At 43.5% G+C, this 20,226-nt stretch overlaps 1 protein-coding gene across 1 annotated transcript; it reads right to left on the bottom strand.

Moving 5' to 3' along the window:
* Positions 1-6,570: 6,570 nt before the first annotated feature.
* On the bottom strand, positions 6,571-18,403 carry wbp1la (WW domain binding protein 1-like a). The gene is made up of 4 exons (XM_020481656.2): positions 17,258-18,403; positions 9,730-9,832; positions 9,082-9,246; positions 6,571-8,176 (listed from the first exon to the last, which is right to left on the bottom strand). The coding sequence occupies exons 1-4, from the start codon at positions 17,444-17,446 to the stop codon at positions 8,061-8,063; spliced, it is 573 nt and encodes a 190-aa protein (XP_020337245.1). The 5' UTR covers positions 17,447-18,403; the 3' UTR covers positions 6,571-8,060.
* Between the last annotated feature and the right edge of the window lie 1,823 nt (positions 18,404-20,226).

Below are 20,226 nucleotides of genomic sequence, written 5' to 3'. Positions count from 1 at the left end.
TTGAAAATAAAAACAAATTGCATTAACATAATTATTGGCACCCTGGAGCAAGTACTTGGTTGTCCACGGCCTTTGGCCAAGATACCTACAGAATAATGCTTCTTGTAGCTGCAACTTTCTACTGCCAATTTGGCCCATTCTTCAGTTGCAAATTGTTCAATTCTTTAATGCTGTTGTCAGATTTTGCCATAGGTATTAGATGAGATTCAGATCTGGTACAAAATTATCTGTATCCACAGTAAAACGAGTCGTATATTGACATGAAAGGCAGCTCAGCAAGGAAGAAGCTGCTGCTCCAAATCCTCAATAAAAAAGCCAGACTACGGTTTGCAACTGCACATGGGGACAAAGATCGTACTTTTTGGAGAAATGTCCTCTGGTCTAATGAAACAAAAATAGAACTGCTTGGCCTTACTGACCATCGTTATGTTTGGAGGGAAAAATGGGACGCTTGTGTCGTGTCTTTACTATCATTAAATTGAAGACTTAGTTTTATCAAACATTCTCTGTAATTAGTATTATGCGATTAGTCTGATTAATCATGTAACTGTAATTAACTAGGAAGTCTGGGCACCATTCTCTGTAATTAGTATTATGCGATTAGTCTGATTAATCATGTAACTGTAATTAACTAGGAAGTCTGGGCACCAAGGTAAATATTCAGATTACAAGGTTATAATTTCCCAATATAACATTTCAGATATTTTCATATCTGATCCATAGTCGTCTGATTAATTAATTATTTACTTTACCTCACGTTAGTCTCATTCCAAACGTCGTTAATTGTTGGTTATCTGCACGAACCCAGTCTTCACTATGAGTCATCCATACATCAATTGTCTTAAATCATTTATTTATTACTAAGTAATTCACAGAAATGCATAAACAAAACAACAAAGTAAATATGGTTACAAGAAATGATAGGAAATGTGCCCTAGTGGGCTAAACCGGCATCGTGGCTTGGTGGACAAAATGAGGAGTGACTACAGAGTTGATAATTATAACAATTGAAACGCTAATCCATTGCACATGAACGCTCACTCATTCGGGAACAATTGCAATTGTAACAGTATAGACTTTACGTCCATCCCCTCACCCCGACCTGGGCGCCAGGGACGCTCTGCACATGTCAACAGTCACTCTCGAAGCATCGTTTACCCATCGCTCCACAAAAGCCACGGCCCTTGCAGAGCAAGTGGAACCACTACTTCAAGGTCTCAGAGCAAGTGACGTCACTGATTGAAACGCCACTAGCTCGCACCACCTCTAACTAGCTAGCCATTTCACTTCGGCTACACAATCAATATTTACGCTCAGTGTGTCGTCTTGATCGCTGGTGAAAAGTTGTTTATTTTGTAGAATTGTCCTTGTGCTTGTCCTCTCTCTCTCTCTCTCTCGTGGTTAGAGTGGATTGTTCAGAGTGACATTCCTTCATTCGTTATAGAATAGTTGTTTTGGCGGTTGTCGTTCTTCGCTTTCAATGAAACCGAATTCCTAGCTGCAGACTAGTAATTAATATAGACTTGTTCTTATTCTGTCGGTATCGATCGTCTAAGAGTTTAACCACGTGGTATGGTTAAAAGATTCTGCAACCTTTGTTCCCTCTTAATGGAGAAAAACATGGTCTGGTGATAATTTCTCAAAGTTGGGTTTTATTCGGAATTGCAGAAAAGGGACTGTCCCAGGATGCCTGACCCTAACTGGGCCCAGGGGCGGTCCTCTGATTTAGCTTAAATCAAAAGGGAATTAGATTTTCCTTCATTAAACAGTCCAAAATCATATTACACAATTTTACAAACAGTATCATACTCATTCATTCATCTTATACAACAATTAGATGTAAACCTCATATCTGAGGTTATTATATAAACATCGTTATGGTAATGTGGCCACACCGTCTCCCATGAGCTTCCCAAAGTTGTAACAAACGCACCAGTTCGTAGCTGGATTCTTCACCGATCTTTTATACTTTCCCGGGAACATGAAATTTGTTCGTACCTCAAGTTTTGTGAGGTGGAAGAAATTCCTTTGTTTTCTATGAAAATTCACTCTGCCTCTTATACTGTGTGACCATGTGGCAGGGTCTTCTCAGGAATTTACGACCTCTCTCTGACCACAGCAGCCTAGTTGAAGGAGGCAGGGAGAGGGGGATGGGGCTTGCTGTACCCAAAGAGGGCAACGTCATGACACTTGCAAGCCGAAGAACACCATCCCAACTGTGAAGCACAGGGGTGGCAGCATCATGTTGTGAGGGTGCTTTGCTGCAGGAGGGACTGGTGCACTTCACAAAATAGATGGCATCATCAGGGGGGAAAATTAAGTGGATATATTGAAGCAACATCTCAAGACATCAGTCAGGAAGTTAAAGCTTGGTCGCAAATGGGTCTTTCAAATGGACAATGACCCCAAACATACTTGCAAAGTTGTGGCAAAATGGCTTAAGGACAACAAAGTCAAGGTATTGGAGTGGCCATCACAAAGCCCTGACCTCAATCCTATAGAAAATGTGTGGGCAGAACTGAAAAGTTGTGTGCGAGCAAGGAGGCCTACAAACCTGTCTCAGTTGCACCAGCTCTGTCAGGAGGAATGGGCCAAAATTCACACAACTTATTGTGGGAAGCTTGTGGAAGGCTACCCAAAAAGTTTGACCCAAGTTCAACAATTTAAAGGCAATGCTACCGACTACTAATTGAGTGTATGTAAACTTCTGACCCACTGGGAATGTGACAAAAGAAACAAAAGCTGAAATAAATAATTCTCTCTACTATTATTCTGACATTTCACATTCTTAAAATAAAGTGATGATCCTAACTAACCTAATACAGGGAATTTATACTAGGATTAAATGTCAGGAATTGTGAAAAACTGAGTTTAAATGTATTTGGCTAAGGTGTATGTAAACTTCAGACTTCAACTGTAATTAACTTTACCCAGTAACTTACCAGGACATTTTAGATAAAAACCTGTTTGCCTCTGCCAGGAGGCGGGCACTTGGCCACACGTGGATCTTTCAGCAAGACAATAACCCCAAGCACACATCAAAATCCAAAAAGAAATGGTTAATTGCCCACAGAATCAACATTTCACAATGGCCATTTCAGTCTCCGGACTTGAACCCTGTTGAAAACCTGTGGTTTGAATTGAAGAAGACAGTGTCTCCTGACCCCTCCTGTCTCAGCCTCCAGTATTTATGCTGCAGTAGTTTATGTGTCGGGGGTCTAGGGTCAGTTTGTTATATTTGGAGTACCTGTCCTGTCCTATTCGGTGTCCTGTGTGAATCTAAGTGTGCGTTCTCTAATTCTCTCTTTCTCTCTCTCTCTCGGAGGACCTGAGCCCTAGGACCATGCCCCAGGACTACCTGACATGATGACTCCTTGCTGTCCCCAGTCCACCTGACCGTGCTGCTGCTCCAGTTTCAACTGACCTGAGCCCTAGGACCATGCCCCAGGACTACCTTACATGATGACTCCTTGCTCTCCCCAGTCCACCTGACCATGCTGCTGCTCCAGTTTAAACTGTTCTGCCTTATTATTATACGACCATGCTGGTCATTTATGAACATTTGAACATCTTGGCCATGTTCTGTTATAATCTCCACCCGGCACAGCCAGAAGAGGACTGGCCACCCCACATAGCCTGGTTCCTCTCTAGGTTTCTTCCTACGTTTTGGCCTTTCTAGGGAGTTTTTCCTAGCCACCGTGCTTCTACACCTGCATTGCTTGCTGTTTGGGGTTTAAGGCTGGGTTTCTGTACAGCACTTTGAGATATCAGCTGATGTACGAAGGGCTATATAAATACATTTGATTTGATTTGATTTGAAGAAGGCCGTCCATTAGAGCAGACAGATATCAAGGACCTGGAAAGACTCTGTATGGAGGGATGGTCTAAGATCCCTCCCAATGTATTCTCCAATCTCATAAAACATATTATAAAAAGGCTCAGTGTTGTTATCCTTGCAAGGGGAGGGTGCTAGATTATTGAAAACAGAGGTGGCAATAATTTTTAACCCTATATTTTAGCATACAATATAGCTCATTATTAGCATATTTATTTTATGGTCTTTATCAAGGGTGCCAATAATTATGGTCTATATAGAGCTCTGGCCATGCACACTTGAGACACTTCGCTTTTGTTTTTCAGGGGCCACAGCAGTAAGGTTGAAAATACTGTATCCCTGAAAACCAGAAACATCCACTTTCTGCCGACTCAGCGGAGAGTGGTCTGTCTATGGATGCCACATTCAGAGCTTTGCATTCAGAGCTTTGCATATGTAAAAGTGAGACTAGCCATTGCTCATTTGTCATATGGTATAGAGAACTACAAGGTAGCATCACTCCTGCAATACAACATTTGCAACAGAAAACAGTTTTTAAGTACACCAGTGGATACAGGTAGGTGCAACTTTCACTGGGGACATGTCCCCCACAGTTTTATAATTGGAATGTGATACAAAACGAGGAAACGGTGTGCTTTAGGACCATGCGGACGCCTCCGAGCGGTCGGTAGTCTGTAATGAAGTGTTTATCCAACTGGCTAAAAATAATAATAGTAATAATAATATTAATAACAAAAATGTCCCCCCCACTTCTAAAACCAAACTTGCTCCCATGGATACAGATGTTGAAAGAGTTAAAAAGCTTCTGCATGCTCCAGTTCGGCTAGCTTGCATTCTCCCTTAAAATATCTTCACTTGAAAAACTAGAAAAAGCGACAGTAGTACTGTTTGTCCATCTTGAGACGCCGTAGCCAGTATACACTTCCTCATAATAGTCAGAATTAATCTAAGATAACTCGAAATCCGTCATTAATTTTGACGTTTTTGCAGAGGAAAACTTAGTTGTGCCATTTTACATCTAACTAAGATGTTCGGTGCAGTATTTCTCAAGTGAGCTGATCGTGGAGACAGCAGAGGGCGCACGCCCACATCCACATTGACAGGGCCGCAGTGGAGGTGAAAAGCTTCAAGTTCCTCAGTGTACACATCACTGACAATCTGAAATGGTCCACCCACACAGACAGTGTGGTGAAGAAGGTGCAACAGCGCCTCTTCAACCTCAGGAGGCTGAAGAAATCCCCTAAGACCCTCACAAACTTTCACAGATGCAACAATGAGAGCATCCTGTCGGGCTGTATCACCGCCTGGCACGGCAACTGCACCGTCCACAACCACAGGGCTCTTCAGAGGGTGGTGCAGTCTGCCCAACGCATCACCGGGGGGGGGCACACTGCCTACCCTCCAGGACATCTACAGGACCGATGTCACAGGCAGGCCAAAAAGATCATCAAGGACACCAACCACCTAAGCCATGGCCTGTTCATTCCACTATCATCCAGAAGGCGAGGTCAGTACAGGTGCATCAAAGCTGGGATGAGAGACTGAAAAACGGATTCTATCTCAGGGCCATCAGACTGTTAAATAGCCATCACTAGCCGGCCTCCACCCAGTACCCTGCCCTGAACTTAGTCACTGTCACTAGTTGACTACCACCTGGTTACTCAACCCTGCACATTAGAGGCTGCTGCCCAATGTACATAGACATGGAACACTGTCACTTTAATAATGGAACACTGGTCACTTTAAACTACTTTACTCATTTCATATGTATATACAGTATTCTAGTCAATACCATCCTATTCTACGATTGCTGTATGTATACTATTCTATCCTACGTATTCTACAAATACACTAAATATTCTATCCACAGTGTCCATAATATCTATACATCCCATCACACATATACACACCCAAATACTGTATAATATATATACACACACACACACTGTATTTGTACTCTGGACTTTGCTCGTCCTAATATTTATATATTTCCTAATTCCATTATTTTACTTTTAGATTTGTGTATTGTTGTGAATTGTTAGATATGACTGCACTGTTGGAGCTAGGAACACAAGCTTTTCGCTACACACTCAATAACATCTGTTAAATGTGTGTATGCGACCTATTCCTCTATTTGGATTGGTGGATACATCTCATTATTTTAATTTAGTTTTCAATATTGTTGTTGACGTCAACCGCCTGTTTTCAATGGAGAAAGAAGCTCATGTCATGAATATGCAAAGTAATCTTGAGACAACTTCGATATAAAGTGTTTTATCTCAAAGTTGCCGAGATGTCACGTGTCCTACCGACTTTTATCAGTACACTAGTAACAACCTAAGCATTACGAAACTTTGATCAAATAAAACTCACATAGCCTCTCATTGACCTCCATACAAAAACTCATCGCTTTTGTGAAAGAAACAAAACATTGCAACCTGCTGGAGAAGACAGATTTTTGGCCAAGTTGGGCTTCGCCTCTCATACAAATAAAGGTTGATTCGCTACCACACCCACATCGGAAACTCTGTGAAGTTATTTTGGAGCGAGTTAAGTAATTACATGTTTTATTTCATTAATAAGACCCATGTATCTACAATGAAAGATTTAATGTTGTTATTGTTATTGTTATTGTTATTACTCAAATGAAAACAAAACAGCTGAATTAGTCATTAATTTCTTCATTCTCTCTGGTAAATGTTGTATTCACAAAAACACATATTGGAAATCTGTTCCCAAATGCAATATATTTTTACTTGAAATACAATATTTTATAAAATCTCTAGAATTAGTCAAAAACGTTTTTTTTTTTTTAACATTGGATTCTTACAACACTACCATAGGTTTATACAACTGTAACCACTGACCTTACTCTATTTATTTTAACTTTTGAAACTCAATGTGTCGTGAATGTTTTTATATATATATTACTTCAATGTTCTTTTACTTTTCTTTAGAGAATTATTGTTATATATAAATATATATATATATAATTATAATAATAATAAATAAAACCACATCGGAAGTACAATCATGGCCTCTGGGAGCTGCTCTACTACTCTATAGAGATATGTGAAACCCAGTTCCCAATAAGGCTACACAGTATTAATCAAAGCGTAGGCTATTCAATCATATAATATATTACAGAAAGGCTACGTAACAAGACTTCGTGATTCCTTAGTAAAAGGGAGTTCTGAAGACACATTACAATAACCGAGACACATTAAACCGGTCATATTCACCGTTTCAAACATTAACCTCCGCACTGCATAGGTGTGTGAGTTTTTGTGCAATCAACGTGGTGTCTCTTTAACATGAGGTCAGACGATGATGCTCCATGCTAATCTAAAAATGAAAAATAAGAATATACCTTGTAATCCTTCTTGGCGCATCTCTCTTGCTTTGTTCATTCCGGTTGTGTATATTCCTATGTTGATGTTAGACTGTGTATCTCATTTAGTCATTTATGTCTTGTCTGAATAAATCAACGATTATATATATATATATATATATATATAAACACAAGAGGCCGCTGTTATGCCTGAATTCGACCCAAAACCAATGAGGAAGTCTACAGTGTTGAAAGCGGTTCTATGAAACCAATTTGTACCTCCAGCAAAGCTCTCAACCGTGCCAGCCCGCTTTTAGTTTCTATTCAGTTCGACATGGCATAAATTCATAATTTGAACTGTACAGGAACTCTATAATCTATTGGCCTTTGTGTGGCACAGTAGTGAGACTCCAGGCTTTTAGAGTCAGTGCATCACCACCTTAAGATATGGCTACATATGGCACGGCTGCATTACAGAGGAATGCACATTGTGATGCAAGCATTGTGCTACTTTCTTCTAAGGAGGGACACATTCACAGGCACACACACACACACACACACACCTCTCACTCACAGGTTTGGGGGATCAACTCTGAGTCTCTAATGTCTGTGTGTATATTGGTGTCTGTGTGGATCTGAATCTGGGGTCTGCATCTATCACAGATGTTTTCTTCCTCCTCCCTTCCCAGCATGTGTCTTCCTCCTCCCGCCCAGAGCTCCTGGTTATCACACATCTCGATTGCCGAGTCGCCTGTAAAGCGCAGTTACCTGCCCAACGCCGAGTTATTGTTGTCAGGGAAACCATTGCCATGCTCCCCCTGTGTAGACACGGGGGGCCGCAGTGGGGGTTGTGTCTGGGTATGTGGTGGTTGTCTGGGGGAAGGACGAGGGCAGTCAGGGTGCTGGGTGGACAGAGAGGCTAACTGGAGGGGGACTGTAGGGAGGGGGAGGAGTGGCAGTGCTGTCAACTACCTCCTCATAGGTTGGCAGCATGTAGTCAGGCAGGAATCCTATACAACGAGAGAGGGAAGGAGCGGATATTAATTGAAATGTCTTGATATACAGTACCAGTCAATCCTTTGGACACACCCACTCATTCAATGTTTTTTCTTTATTTGTACTATTTTCTACATTGTAGAATAATAGTGAAGACATCAAAACTAGGAAATAACACATATGGAATCATGTAGTAACCAAAAAAGTATTAAGGGAAAGGGGGATACCTAGTCAGTTGTACAACTGAATACCTTCAACTGAAATAAGTCTTCCGCATTTAAATTAAACAAATCAAAATATATTTTATATTTGAGATTCTTCAAAGTAGCCACCCTTTGCCTTAAAGAGAGCTTTGCACACTCTTGGCATTCTCTTAACCAGCTTCATGAGGTAGTCACCTGGAATGCATGTCAATTAACAGGAGTGCCTTGTTAAGAGTAAATTTATGGTATTTATTTCCTTAATGCGTTTGAGCCAATAAGTTGTGTTGTGACAAGGTAGGATTGGTATGCGGAAGATAGCCCTATTTGGTAAAAGACTAAGTCCATATTATGGCAAGAACAGCTCAAATAATAAGCAAAGAGAAACGACAGTCCATCATAACTTTAAGACATGAAGGTCAGTCAATAGGGAAAATGTACAGAACTGCAGTTGCAAAAACTGTCTCTCATGAGGACCGCCACAGGAAAGGAAGACCCAGAGTTACCTCTGTTGCAGAGGATAAGTTCATTACAGTTACCAGCTCCAGAAATGGGCAATTAACTGCACCTCAGATTGCGCCTCACAGAGTTCAAGTAACAGACACATCTCAACATCAACTGTTCAGAGACTACGTGAATCAAGCCTTCATGGTCAAATTGCTGCAAAGAAACCACTACTAAAGGATATCAAAATGCTACAGACAGACACAGGCACTCACTGAGATAGAGGGGGAGATGCTGTGTGTTGTTGTGGGCCTCTCTGTATACAATGAGGTTGATCTCATTCTGTCTCCTCTGCTGCTGGAAGCTCTGCTTGTAGCGCCGGTGCTGAGACACACAGCAGCACATTAATATGATGATGAGAGTCCACACCAACCAGAACCCTGAAAACAGAGCTACGTGTTAATGCAATAGCATCCATTTCCAACAGATCTGTAGGTCTCAAACCTCTGACACACACACCTCAGTGCTCAGGATCATTTGTTGAGCGCAACATAGGCCTAAACAACAAATGAAAAACTGCTCCAGACTCAGTACCTTTAAAGCCCATGCAGTCAGTCTTGAGTTATTATAAAAAGGGACTGCACCAGTAACATGAGACTACAACCCTGCCTGTAAACAACTAGAGCTACCCTCTCACAGTATTAATTTAAGAGTTACACAACCTATGGAGACAGAGGATAGACAGGGAATACGATATGAGGAGAGGATAGAGGGGGAGAGCAGAACAGAGGAGATAGCAACAGGCTCACACAAATAACTCTGGTTAGGCATACACTGTATGGAGGAGAGGAGACATGGAATAGTACAGGGAGAGAAAAGACAAGGGGGAAAGGGGAGCAGAGAGAAGGAAGCTGGTAACTCACACCAGAGCTCATAGTAGTAGCTGCAGCACTGAGACTCTCCACAGCAGTGGTCTGATTCACATACATAACTCTGGTTGTTGTCTCCATGGCACACCAACCTGCTCTAAAAGAAAAGCACAGAAATATACATAATTGATTCATGATTTTCCATTCCAACCTGAGAACCAGGTTTACCGCGCGGCAAGTGGTACCGGAGTGCTAAGTCTGGGACCGAAAGGCTCCTGAACAGCTTCTACCACAAAGCCATAAGACAGTTAATTAAATGGCTACCTGGACTTTCTGCTTTTCACCCCCTACATACATATACGTATTACCTCAATCAGTCACCCATCAAACCATCATGTACATATTATCTCAATCAATCAGTCCAACTACCTCATTCCCCAGTACACTGACTTGGTACCGGTACTCCTTGTATATAGCCTGGTTATTGTTTTATTGTGTTACTATTATTTTTTTAATCTATTTGTTAATTTTCTCCCTTTTTAACTGCATTGCGGGGAAAGGGCTTGTATAAGTAAGTATTTCACAGTAAAGTCACACTTGTTGTATTCTGTGCGTGTGACAAATAAAATTTGATTTCTCAACAGCATTTCAAGGCTAAGTTCAATGTTAGAACATTCGTAGGAGCATCTTTAAAACTCAGAGCATTTCCCCCTAAACCAGGGGTACTCAACTACTATTTGAGAAGGTCCAGCGACACAAATTTCCTAGGTGGCAAAGGTCCGGATGGATATCGCCCTTTATCGGCACTTTGGTAATAAACATAATCATCTACGACTTAGGAAACATGTTGTTATATAAAATGTACATTAAATACATTAAATGAGACTAAGAATTTGAATGAACTACAACTTCTTTCAAATGTAAACATGTGCAACATTGCATCAACATGGCTGAAGAACAAAAGTGGTTGTATAATTGTCTGTGCAAGAAAGCACACTGTGAACCATTGAACATGGGCCTTGAATATGTTATATATTTTAAAATAAAACTAAGTGCATGTTTTATGGAGTACAAAGGAGAGTTGAACGAAAATAATAATCTGAGTACACAGAACGTCACTGTGGGCCATGCAATATTTGTGTTTAAGTCACGCTGGGCCTTGCCCTGCATTAAATGAGAGAAATTACAACTGGTCTGTTTCACCTCTTTGTGCTTATCTCCAACCCATCCAGGTGTCACCCATCTTCCTCATTATCCCCAGTGTATGTATACCTGTATTCTCTGTTGCCAGTTGTCTTGTCTTTTCTTACCAGCGTGTTTTCCCATCTCCCTGCTTTCTCAAGTTCTGTTTCCTAGTTTTCCCGGTTCTGACCATTCTGTCTGCCCTGATCCCGAGCCTGCCTGCCGTTCTACACCTGCCTGACTCTGACCCGGTTACAAACCTCTGCCTGTCCTGACTCTGAGCCTGCTGTTCTGTACCTTATTGACTGCCCGGGATTACGGACCTCTGCCTGCCTTTAACCTGTCTTTTGCCTGCCCCCTAAACATCTGTGACTCTATCTGTCTGCATCTGGGTCTTATCCTGAGTTCTGATATTACAACTGGCAATGACTGACCCAGCAAACTAAGACCAGCTCCAAGTGCGGAAGGTGTTTGATTCTCCGTTGTCCAGGAGAGAGGCTGCTCGTAAGCTGCTCCGCCTACTAGGGATGCAACAGTACAGTGGCCCATGGTTCGGTATGTATCACGTTTTGTGGGCCACAGTAATGGTATGGTTTCGCTATCTTTATATTTAAGGAAAAAAATAAACACATCACCCTTTTTGCAACACGTAGCTCTTCATCTCCCAGTCCAGTACATATAGAACCGTCACAGTGAGGTAGCTTTGAGTCCCTCTGGAGGTCCAACTATCAGTGGAGAGAGCTAGATAGGGTGTCTGTGTCAATTCGTTTTCAATTTCTCTCTGTGATGTTTCATAGAGTTTGGGAATTAATTTTCTGCTGAAATGTGGGTGGGAGGGGACATTGTAACTCGGTTAAATTATTGTTGGAAGACAGCAGTGAGAGATTGTTGTGTTTTCGCTAACAAGTGGACTCTCCTTGCACCAGGTCCACCTGCAAGGGATACGGCTGGGTGATGGCGAGTAAATGACACAACATGTTAGAAGTGTTTCCACTCGAGTAGCCGACAGTAACAAAGCAATGCTTGCAGACTGTACTTTCTTTGTTTACGGTCTTCTTAACCTCGTCATCGTATTGAACGTTGAATCCAAAATGTTCCCACACAGCAGATTTGAAAGGTGCCGGTGCCTCTTCAAATTTGCTTCTCTCTGTCTCGCTAGCGCTCGCCATTGTCACATTGGAGGTGAGAGTTTCCCCTCTCTTCATGGGGCCCCCTTTAGGGAGGTTTCCTTCTGAGATGTCATTGCAAATCATCCATTCGTTGTTTAAGGCGGAGGGGGTTGCGGTCACTGCAGTTGCCACATTTTGAGACATTGCTGTGGAGTAAAGTTTGTCAGCCCTCAAGAGCCCACTAACGGCCTGGGGCCCCAAGCAGTTGTCTGCCTTGCCTGTTCACAAGGTGCGTGTCTAGTTCTGTGGATCTGAATATACAACGTCTGCAGTGCAATAAGCAACTTTTGGAAATGATAGGAAAAGGCATATCGTAATTCTGCGGACGTGTGAGTATTGAACCATAGGGAATCAATGGTGCGCACCCTACCAGCTACGTCAAGACTCCCGTAGTGTGGCAGACTACACGGTGGATTTTCGCACACTGGCGGCTGAGAGTGCCTGGAGCACGGAAGCAATGTTCGGCATGTTCCTTCACGGATTATCGGAGGTGATCAAAGATGAGCTTGCATCATAGCCTTGACCATCCGGATTGATGGGAGGCTTCGAGAACGTAGGAGGGAGAGGGAATCTGTGCCCTGTTGCCCTCGTTCGCCCTTGATTCCCACCTCACCTCCGAGGAATCCCGGAGACCCCTGAAGTCTACATGTCCAAGTGAACCCAACGTCACCCGAGTTCTCTCGGGAATTACAGAGGGCTGCTGACTCGCCTCCTTCGGTGTCCATGCACCTGGGTAGTGCTAGATTGACTCTGGCTGAGCACTTACGCTGACTCCATACCCAGAGCTGTCTATATTGTGGAGCTACGGGACATTTCTTAGCTATCTGCCAATTAAAAACCCAGCCTCATCAAGAAGGGGCGAGTACTCTGGTGGGCCATACAGAACTTTTCCTCTCCCCTTACTCACATCCCTTTCCATGCTATCCTGCTGTGGGGGAACCAGTCGAAATCTCTCCGGGTACTCATTGACTCTGGGGATGATGAGAGTTTTTTGGACGCTACCCTGGCGTCCGAGCTGGGCATCCCCACTCAGCCCCTCTCCATTCCCATGGACATTAGAGCGCTGGACAGCCGCTCTGTAGGCCGGGTCACTCACAATACCACTCCTATCAACCTACGAGTGTCAGGGAACCACAGCGAGGCAATCCAATTTATGCTGATTAAGTCTCCTCAGCTTCCCGTGGTATTGAGATTCTCTTGGCTCCAGTGGCACAATCCCCTCAGACTGGACTGCTGGTGCCATTATGGGCTGGAGACCGTTCTGCCACGCCCATTGTCTGAAGTCAGCGCAGCCTGCCCCGGGATGTCTTCCTGTGGGATCAGAAGTTGCCCTGGACCTCTCCGCCATTCCTGCGGAGTGCTAGGACCTCCGGGAGGTCCTCAGTAAGGCCCTAGCCACTTCACTTCCTCTTCACCAATCCTATGATTCCGGGATCAACCTTCTCCCAGGCACCACACTGCCCCGGGGACGACTGCACTCTCTGTCGCGTCCGGAGACCAAGGCAATTGAGACCTACATCGAGAACTCCCTAGCTGCAGGGTGTATCCGTCCTTCTGCCTCCCCTTCCGGCGCAGGGTTCTTCTTTGTTTAGAAGAAGGACAAAACCCTGCGCCAGTGCATTGACTACCGGGGCTTCAATGACATCACGGTGAAGAACTGCTACCCGCTACCACTCATCGCCTTGGCCTTCGAGCCGCCCTGGTCGCCACCGTTTTCTCCAAGTTGGACCTGCGGAACGCCTACCATCTGGAGCGGATACGGGCAGGGGACTAGTGGAAGACTGCCTTCAACGTGGTCTATGGCCACTACAAATACCTGGTCATGCCATTTGCACTTACCAACGCCCCTGCTGTGTTCCAGGCCCTGGTTAAAGACGTTCTCCACGACATGTTGAACCGGTTCGTTTTCGTCTACCTCGATGACATCCTTGTTTTCTCCCACTCAGCCCAAGAACACTGTCTCCTGCCAATGCTGTGAACTTTGGAACAAATGGTGTGAGAGCAACTCTGAGACACTGGTGCAGGTGTTCATTGGTGAACCTGGTGGGGTATTTGTTTTTAATAAAGTTCATTGTGGAGTAGGCGGATTCACCGCTGTATGTGGAGCCAAACATGGTCAGGATGTATAGTGGCAGTTTCTTGAGAACAGGGACATCAGCTGCAGGTACCATATTTCCCCAGAAAGTGACAGGGTCACAATCACCAGCCTGCTCCTTTAAAGCCACATTTTCTTGCAGTTCAATCAACTCCATTTGCTGTGATGCAACATCTATCCATCTGAAGATCTATTTGGCTTCTTCTGACAGCTTTGTAACATTTGTGACCAAGAAGGGGTTCTGGATGAGCAGAAGCACTTCTCTTCCAACACTGAAGTCATCAAAGCGAGCCGTGAAGTTATCCATCAGCTTCAGGATGAAATCAACATTGTTGGGAACATCTTTGTCTTCCTATGTTTGCATCAGAAAATTGGGGAAGTGGACAAGTTCTCTCTGGAGATCATTTGTGAAAAACTCAAATGTCTTCTGGAAAGTCCGGACTGCTGTCATCATATCACACACTGTGTTTTCCCGTCCGCGCAGCTTAACATTCAGTTGATTAAGGTGTGATGTAATGTCTGTCAAAAATGTTTCCAAAACTCAGAAAACGGAGTTGCCAATGTCACTCTTTTGCTCTTAATAAGCTTAGATTTCCTCCCGAATGCATTCCAAAACCGTGTCTTTGCTGAGCCATCTGACAAGGTTGTGCAGTAGTAAGTCATCAAAACTGGCATTGGACTCAGTCAGAATGCCTCGTAGCAGGTGGTGTTGTAGGGATGATGATGCTCTCAAAATGTGGATCAGTTTCATCAACGTTGTCATGACCTATGCGAATCTCATGTTTTATAGCTGGCTAGGCTAACAACCTTCCTGGATGTGGTTATATAGGGAAGTGAACAGTTTGAGTTTTAAGTAGTTGAAGGAGAACTAGTGCCCGGTGGCCTCTATAACGAGCACAGCAGTGGAGGATATCTTGACATGGTCAGCACCGGAGTACGGTAATACATACGCTAGCTGGTGGGCTAAATCAGCACAAGACAAGGAAGCCCGGCATCCTCCAGTAAAAGGGATAGGTAGGGGAGAGCTGTCACACAGCCTTGGAGGGCGAATCGCATAGAGTTAAGCTTACCCTAACGGGACTTGGGAAGATGCAGTACATTTTCGCAATAGGGCTAAGCCAATTTTGCAAGAAGAAATAAGAAACCGTGCATGGTCGTGCTCCCACTGTGACCTACGCAGAGTGAGAGGGATATAATCCATACTCTCAACCGTACTGATGGTCTGAAAGGTATGAAGTAGAACTGCAGAACAAAGTCGACTACAAATACAAAGTTGCCAATGTCTTTGCAATTGACACAAACAAGCGACGTATACAAAATATGCTTCAAATGAAAACCGAGATCACAGCATTAAAATATAAACACCAATCATATTGAAATACATTTAATGTTCAATCAATTGAGTTCTATTTTGCTACTTGTAGACTACTGTCTGTAATTTATCTCAACATATTTCATGATGTGTAGCCTAACGTGCTCAAATGTGCTGTGATTTAGTGCATTTTTAACAGGTAAGCATTAGAATAAGCCACCTCAATATTTGCAGCCATCGGTGGTCATATCTCTTCAGGAGCTAATCCATCGTCTGTATTGTGAAATAATTCTAATGTTAAGGAATTGTTAGATCCTTTCTTCAGATCCTATCAACACACGCTCCAACAACGCACTAGCGACCATTCTCTCTGTGTGGTGTTTAGAGAAATGCATGTTATCTTCAGGTTGTAGGAAAGATGCATCATCAAAAATTTGTACGCCTAAATTCCATTGCTATCGGAAACCGGGTCCTGGGCAGTTAGTCTACATCCTGGCTATTATTGTAAAGAGCTCCGCCTCCAAACAAGACCTAATCTGTTTGGTCCAGACCAGACCAAGTCTGAAACAATCATGGTCATCTATGTCACAAGTTTGGACATCACAGTAGAGTACGGTACCTTATACTATACTCTAGTGTGCTCTACTCTACTGTGCTGTACTGCACTTTACTGTTCTCTGCTTTTCTGTATTGTGACGTTACTGTACTTAGTTTTAGGATCCCCATTAGCTGTTACCAAGGCAGCAGCTACTCTTCCTGGCGTCCAACATTGAGCATTATACAAATTTACATTGCTCCATTAGAATATTACATTACAAAGAATAATGTGTGTGTTTTAGAGTATGTGTGTTAAATTGTGTGTGTGTGTTTTCTCTACTGTACTCTACTGTGCTGACCAAACTTGTGAAACATAAACGTCTATGATTGGTTCAGATTTGATCCGGCCAGGGCAAATGACAAAATTGTATCTACTTTTCAACGTCTATGGACGTCTGGTGTTGGTCGGTGTTCAGTGGGTGAGAGTGCTTGTTACATTAAATGGAAAGAGGGTGACTGGTAGGTGTTGTGATAGGTGTCAGTAAGAGCCAGGAGAGGTGACATTAACTGGAGAGAAAGAGATCATTGTGAAAAAGAGAGCAGCGGAGAGATAGAGAGGCAGGTAGGGGTTGTCCAGACAGTTCAGTCGTGCTTTGTTCACCAGATGACAGAAAGAGAAAAAAACAGTTATGAGCTGTACATGCCATTGTAGCCAATTCAATTGCAGTAATTCCATGACTGATTTTTCAATTCCTTTTTTAATCACTTAAAAATTCCTGAACACACTTGATATCAGCAAAAACACTAACTTATTGGTAGGTCTACCATTACTTGCTACTTCTGTGAACTTCCATTGTCCTCCCTCCTCATGAGGGAGAGAAATTAGAAAATATATTTGGTTTTGGCACAAGGAAGCCAAGGTTTCTTAATTTCTTAAACTTACAGAAGACAAATAATTTCTTCAAAACTAAATATGTGTTGATTTTAGTTGGCAGGGGTCTTTACTTCAACATTATTGTGTTTTGATGTATTTCAAATACCTTGTAAGACTTTTTCTGGTAGATGTTTTCTAAAAACCCATTTTCCATCTATTTGACCAGAAATCAAAGCCTTTGTTAATTCCCAATTTTTAGGACAGAACATTTTTGAAAAATGTATATTTCCCTTAATTTCTCAAAAAGATCAACTCTTAGCTTTCATTTGACACCCAATTTGACATACTCCTATGAACTTCACACATTGGTGCTCATGGGTCCTTTCAGATGGAAATGCCCTGTGCTAGCATACCTGTGTAATTTCCAGCAACAATGCCATGGTCTCATCAATGCCCTCGGCTGGGATAACAAACCCAACAAAATATGCAGGAGAGAGGAAGAGGAGGGAGGCGACCAAAGGAGGGCCAGTCAGGAAGAATTTTGTGTTGAGCTTTTCCTTTTTTTGCACTGCATGGATCACTGGAGTGGTTGAACGCAGCATTGCTGTATGGTGCACTCAAAATGACTTGTAGTTGAGTAGCCAGCAGCACAGAGTGAGCAGCAACCCAAAAGAGGTCTCGATTTAAATGCAACAGAACCCCTCTGGATATAGACCCCCAATATGGTGCCAGGGAATGCAAGTAAACAGGGCAACAGAGGCCAGTTTAAGACCCAAGCCCCTTCTTTCACAGTCTCACATAGACACACGTACACCCTAACCGGCACTCCCATGTCTGACCTATGTAGTCTCAATTTTAATTGCAGCCTCGAAAATCGCAACTGCAGATTTGACAAGTAGATGTCACGCAATCACAACAACGACTGCAAAGCAGCCCTGAATTTAGATTAGCCTCACTCCTGTATAGGCTATTACTGAAACACGCTGGCCAGACCCGAGGGGTACACTACGAAGGAAGCTAGATCTGCTCAAGGTTTTCTAAAGCTAGCCAGCTGCAGTTAGCTTCACATTCCAGCTCCAGCTCTATCTGTACCTCGACTGTGGATATTGCTTGCTTATCAATGCACAAGCAGCTTTTTTGCCACTCCTATCGATAAAATAACTGCATTAAGTGGGGTTGGGGAGTATCGGATTACAAAAGATGGTAACTGTAATCCCAGTAAAAAATATTGTAATCAGAATACAGATACTTTTGAAAAAAAATAGATGATTACTTCGAGGATACTTTTAAATTCAGAAAGGATGTTTGCATAAAAAAAATCTTTGACACCTCTATGTTTTATCAATGACATTCAAATCAGCATTGAAAAAGGTGCAAATTGAAGTTTGTTCCACCTGAGCGAGTCTGACCACAAGTCAGAGACCACTATGATGACACACCAAATATGAAAACAGATTCCCTACCAAAAAATGTAAGAGATAAAAATAACAAATAATTAAAGAGCAGCAGTAAATAACAATAGCGGGACAATATACAGGGGGTACCGATACAGAGTCAATGTGAATGGGCACCGGTGTCGAGGTAATTGAGGTAATATGTACATGTAGGTAGAGTTATTAAAGTGACTATGCATAGATAATAACAGAGTAGCAGCAGTGTAGAAGGGGGAGGGGGGCACTGCAAATAGTCTAGGTAGCCATTTGATTAGATGTTCAGGAGTCTTATGGCTTGCGGGTAGAAGTTGTTTAGAAGCCTCTTGGACCTCGACTTGGCACTCCGGTACCACTTGCCATGCGATAGCAGAGAGAACAGTCTATGACTAGGGTGGCTTGAGTCTTTGACAATTGTTATGGCCTTCCTCTGACACCGCCTGGTATGGAGGTCCTGGATGGCAGGAAGCTTGGCCCCAGTGATGTACTGGGCCGTACGCACTACCCTCTGCAGTGCCTTGCGGTCGGAGTCCGAGCAGTTCCAATACCAGGCAGTGATGAAATCCGTCAGGATGCTCTTGATGGTGCAGCTGTAAAATCTTTTGAGGATCTGAGGACCCATGCCAAATCTTTTCAGTCTCCTGGGGGGGAATAAGATTTGTCGTGCCCTCTTCACGACTGCCTTGGTGTGCTTGGACCATGTTAGTTTGATGGTGATGTGGACACCAAGGAACTTGAAGCTCTCAACCTGCTCCACAACAGCCCCGTCGATGAGAATGGGGCGTGCTCTGTCCTCCTTTTCCTGTAGTACACAATCATCTCCTTTGTCTTGGTCACATTGAGGGAGAGGTTGTTGTCCTTGCACCACACAGTCAGGTCTCTGACCTCCTCCCTATGGCTGTCTCATCGTTGTCACTGTTGTGTCATCAGCAAACTTAATGATGGTGTTGGAGTCGTGCCTGGCCGTGCAGTCATGAGTGAACAGGGAGTACAGGAGGGGACTGAGCACACACCATTGAGGGGCCCCCGTGCTGAGGATCAGCGTGGCAGATGTGTTGTTACCTACCCTTACCATCTGGGGACGGCCTATCAGGAAGTCCAGGATCTAGTTGCAGAGGGAGGTGTTTAGTCCCAGGGTCCTTAGCTTAGTGACTACAGACCTGTCGATGTGAATGGGGGCATGCTCGGCCCTCCGTTTCCTGTAGTCCACGATCAGCTCCTTTGTCTTGCTCATGTTGAGGGAGAGATTGTTTTCCTCCTCCTAACATCATCATGTCGTCTGCAAATTTAATGATGGTGTTGGAGTCGTGCGCGGTGCAATTGTCGTGGGTGAACAGGGAGTACAGGAAGGGACTAAGCCCGCACCCCTGAGGGGCCCCTGAGTTCAAATCAAATCAAATGTATTTATATAGCCCTTCGTACATCAGCTGATATCTCAAAGTGCTGTACAGAAACCCAGCTTAAAACCCCAAACAGCAAGCAATGCAGGTGTAGAAGCACGGTGGCTAGGAAAAACTCCCTAGAAAGGCCAAAACCTAGGAAGAAACCTAGAGAGGAACCAGGCTATGTGGGGTGGCCAGTCCTCTTCTGGCTGTGCCAGGTGGAGATTGTAACAGAACATGGCCAAGATGTTCAAATGTTCATAAATGACCAGCATGGTCAAATAATAATAATCACAGGCAGAACAGTTGAAACTGGATCAGCAGCCCGGCCAGGTGGACTGGGCACAGCAAGGAGTCATCATGTCAGGTAGTCCTGAGGCATGGTCCTAGGGCTCAGGTCCTCCGAGAGAGAGAAAGAAAGAGAGAATTAGAGAGAGCATACTTAGATTCACACAGGACACCGGATAGGACATGAGAAGTACTCCAGATATAACAAACTGACCCTAGCCCCCTGACACAAACTACTGTAGCATAAATACTGGAGGCTGAGACAGGAGGGGTCAGGAGACA

Source organism: Oncorhynchus kisutch, linkage group LG4 (genome assembly GCF_002021735.2).
Source record: "Oncorhynchus kisutch isolate 150728-3 linkage group LG4, Okis_V2, whole genome shotgun sequence".
Classification (NCBI taxonomy): domain Eukaryota; kingdom Metazoa; phylum Chordata; class Actinopteri; order Salmoniformes; family Salmonidae; genus Oncorhynchus; species Oncorhynchus kisutch.
This window is presented reverse-complemented; position numbering and strand designations above follow the sequence as displayed.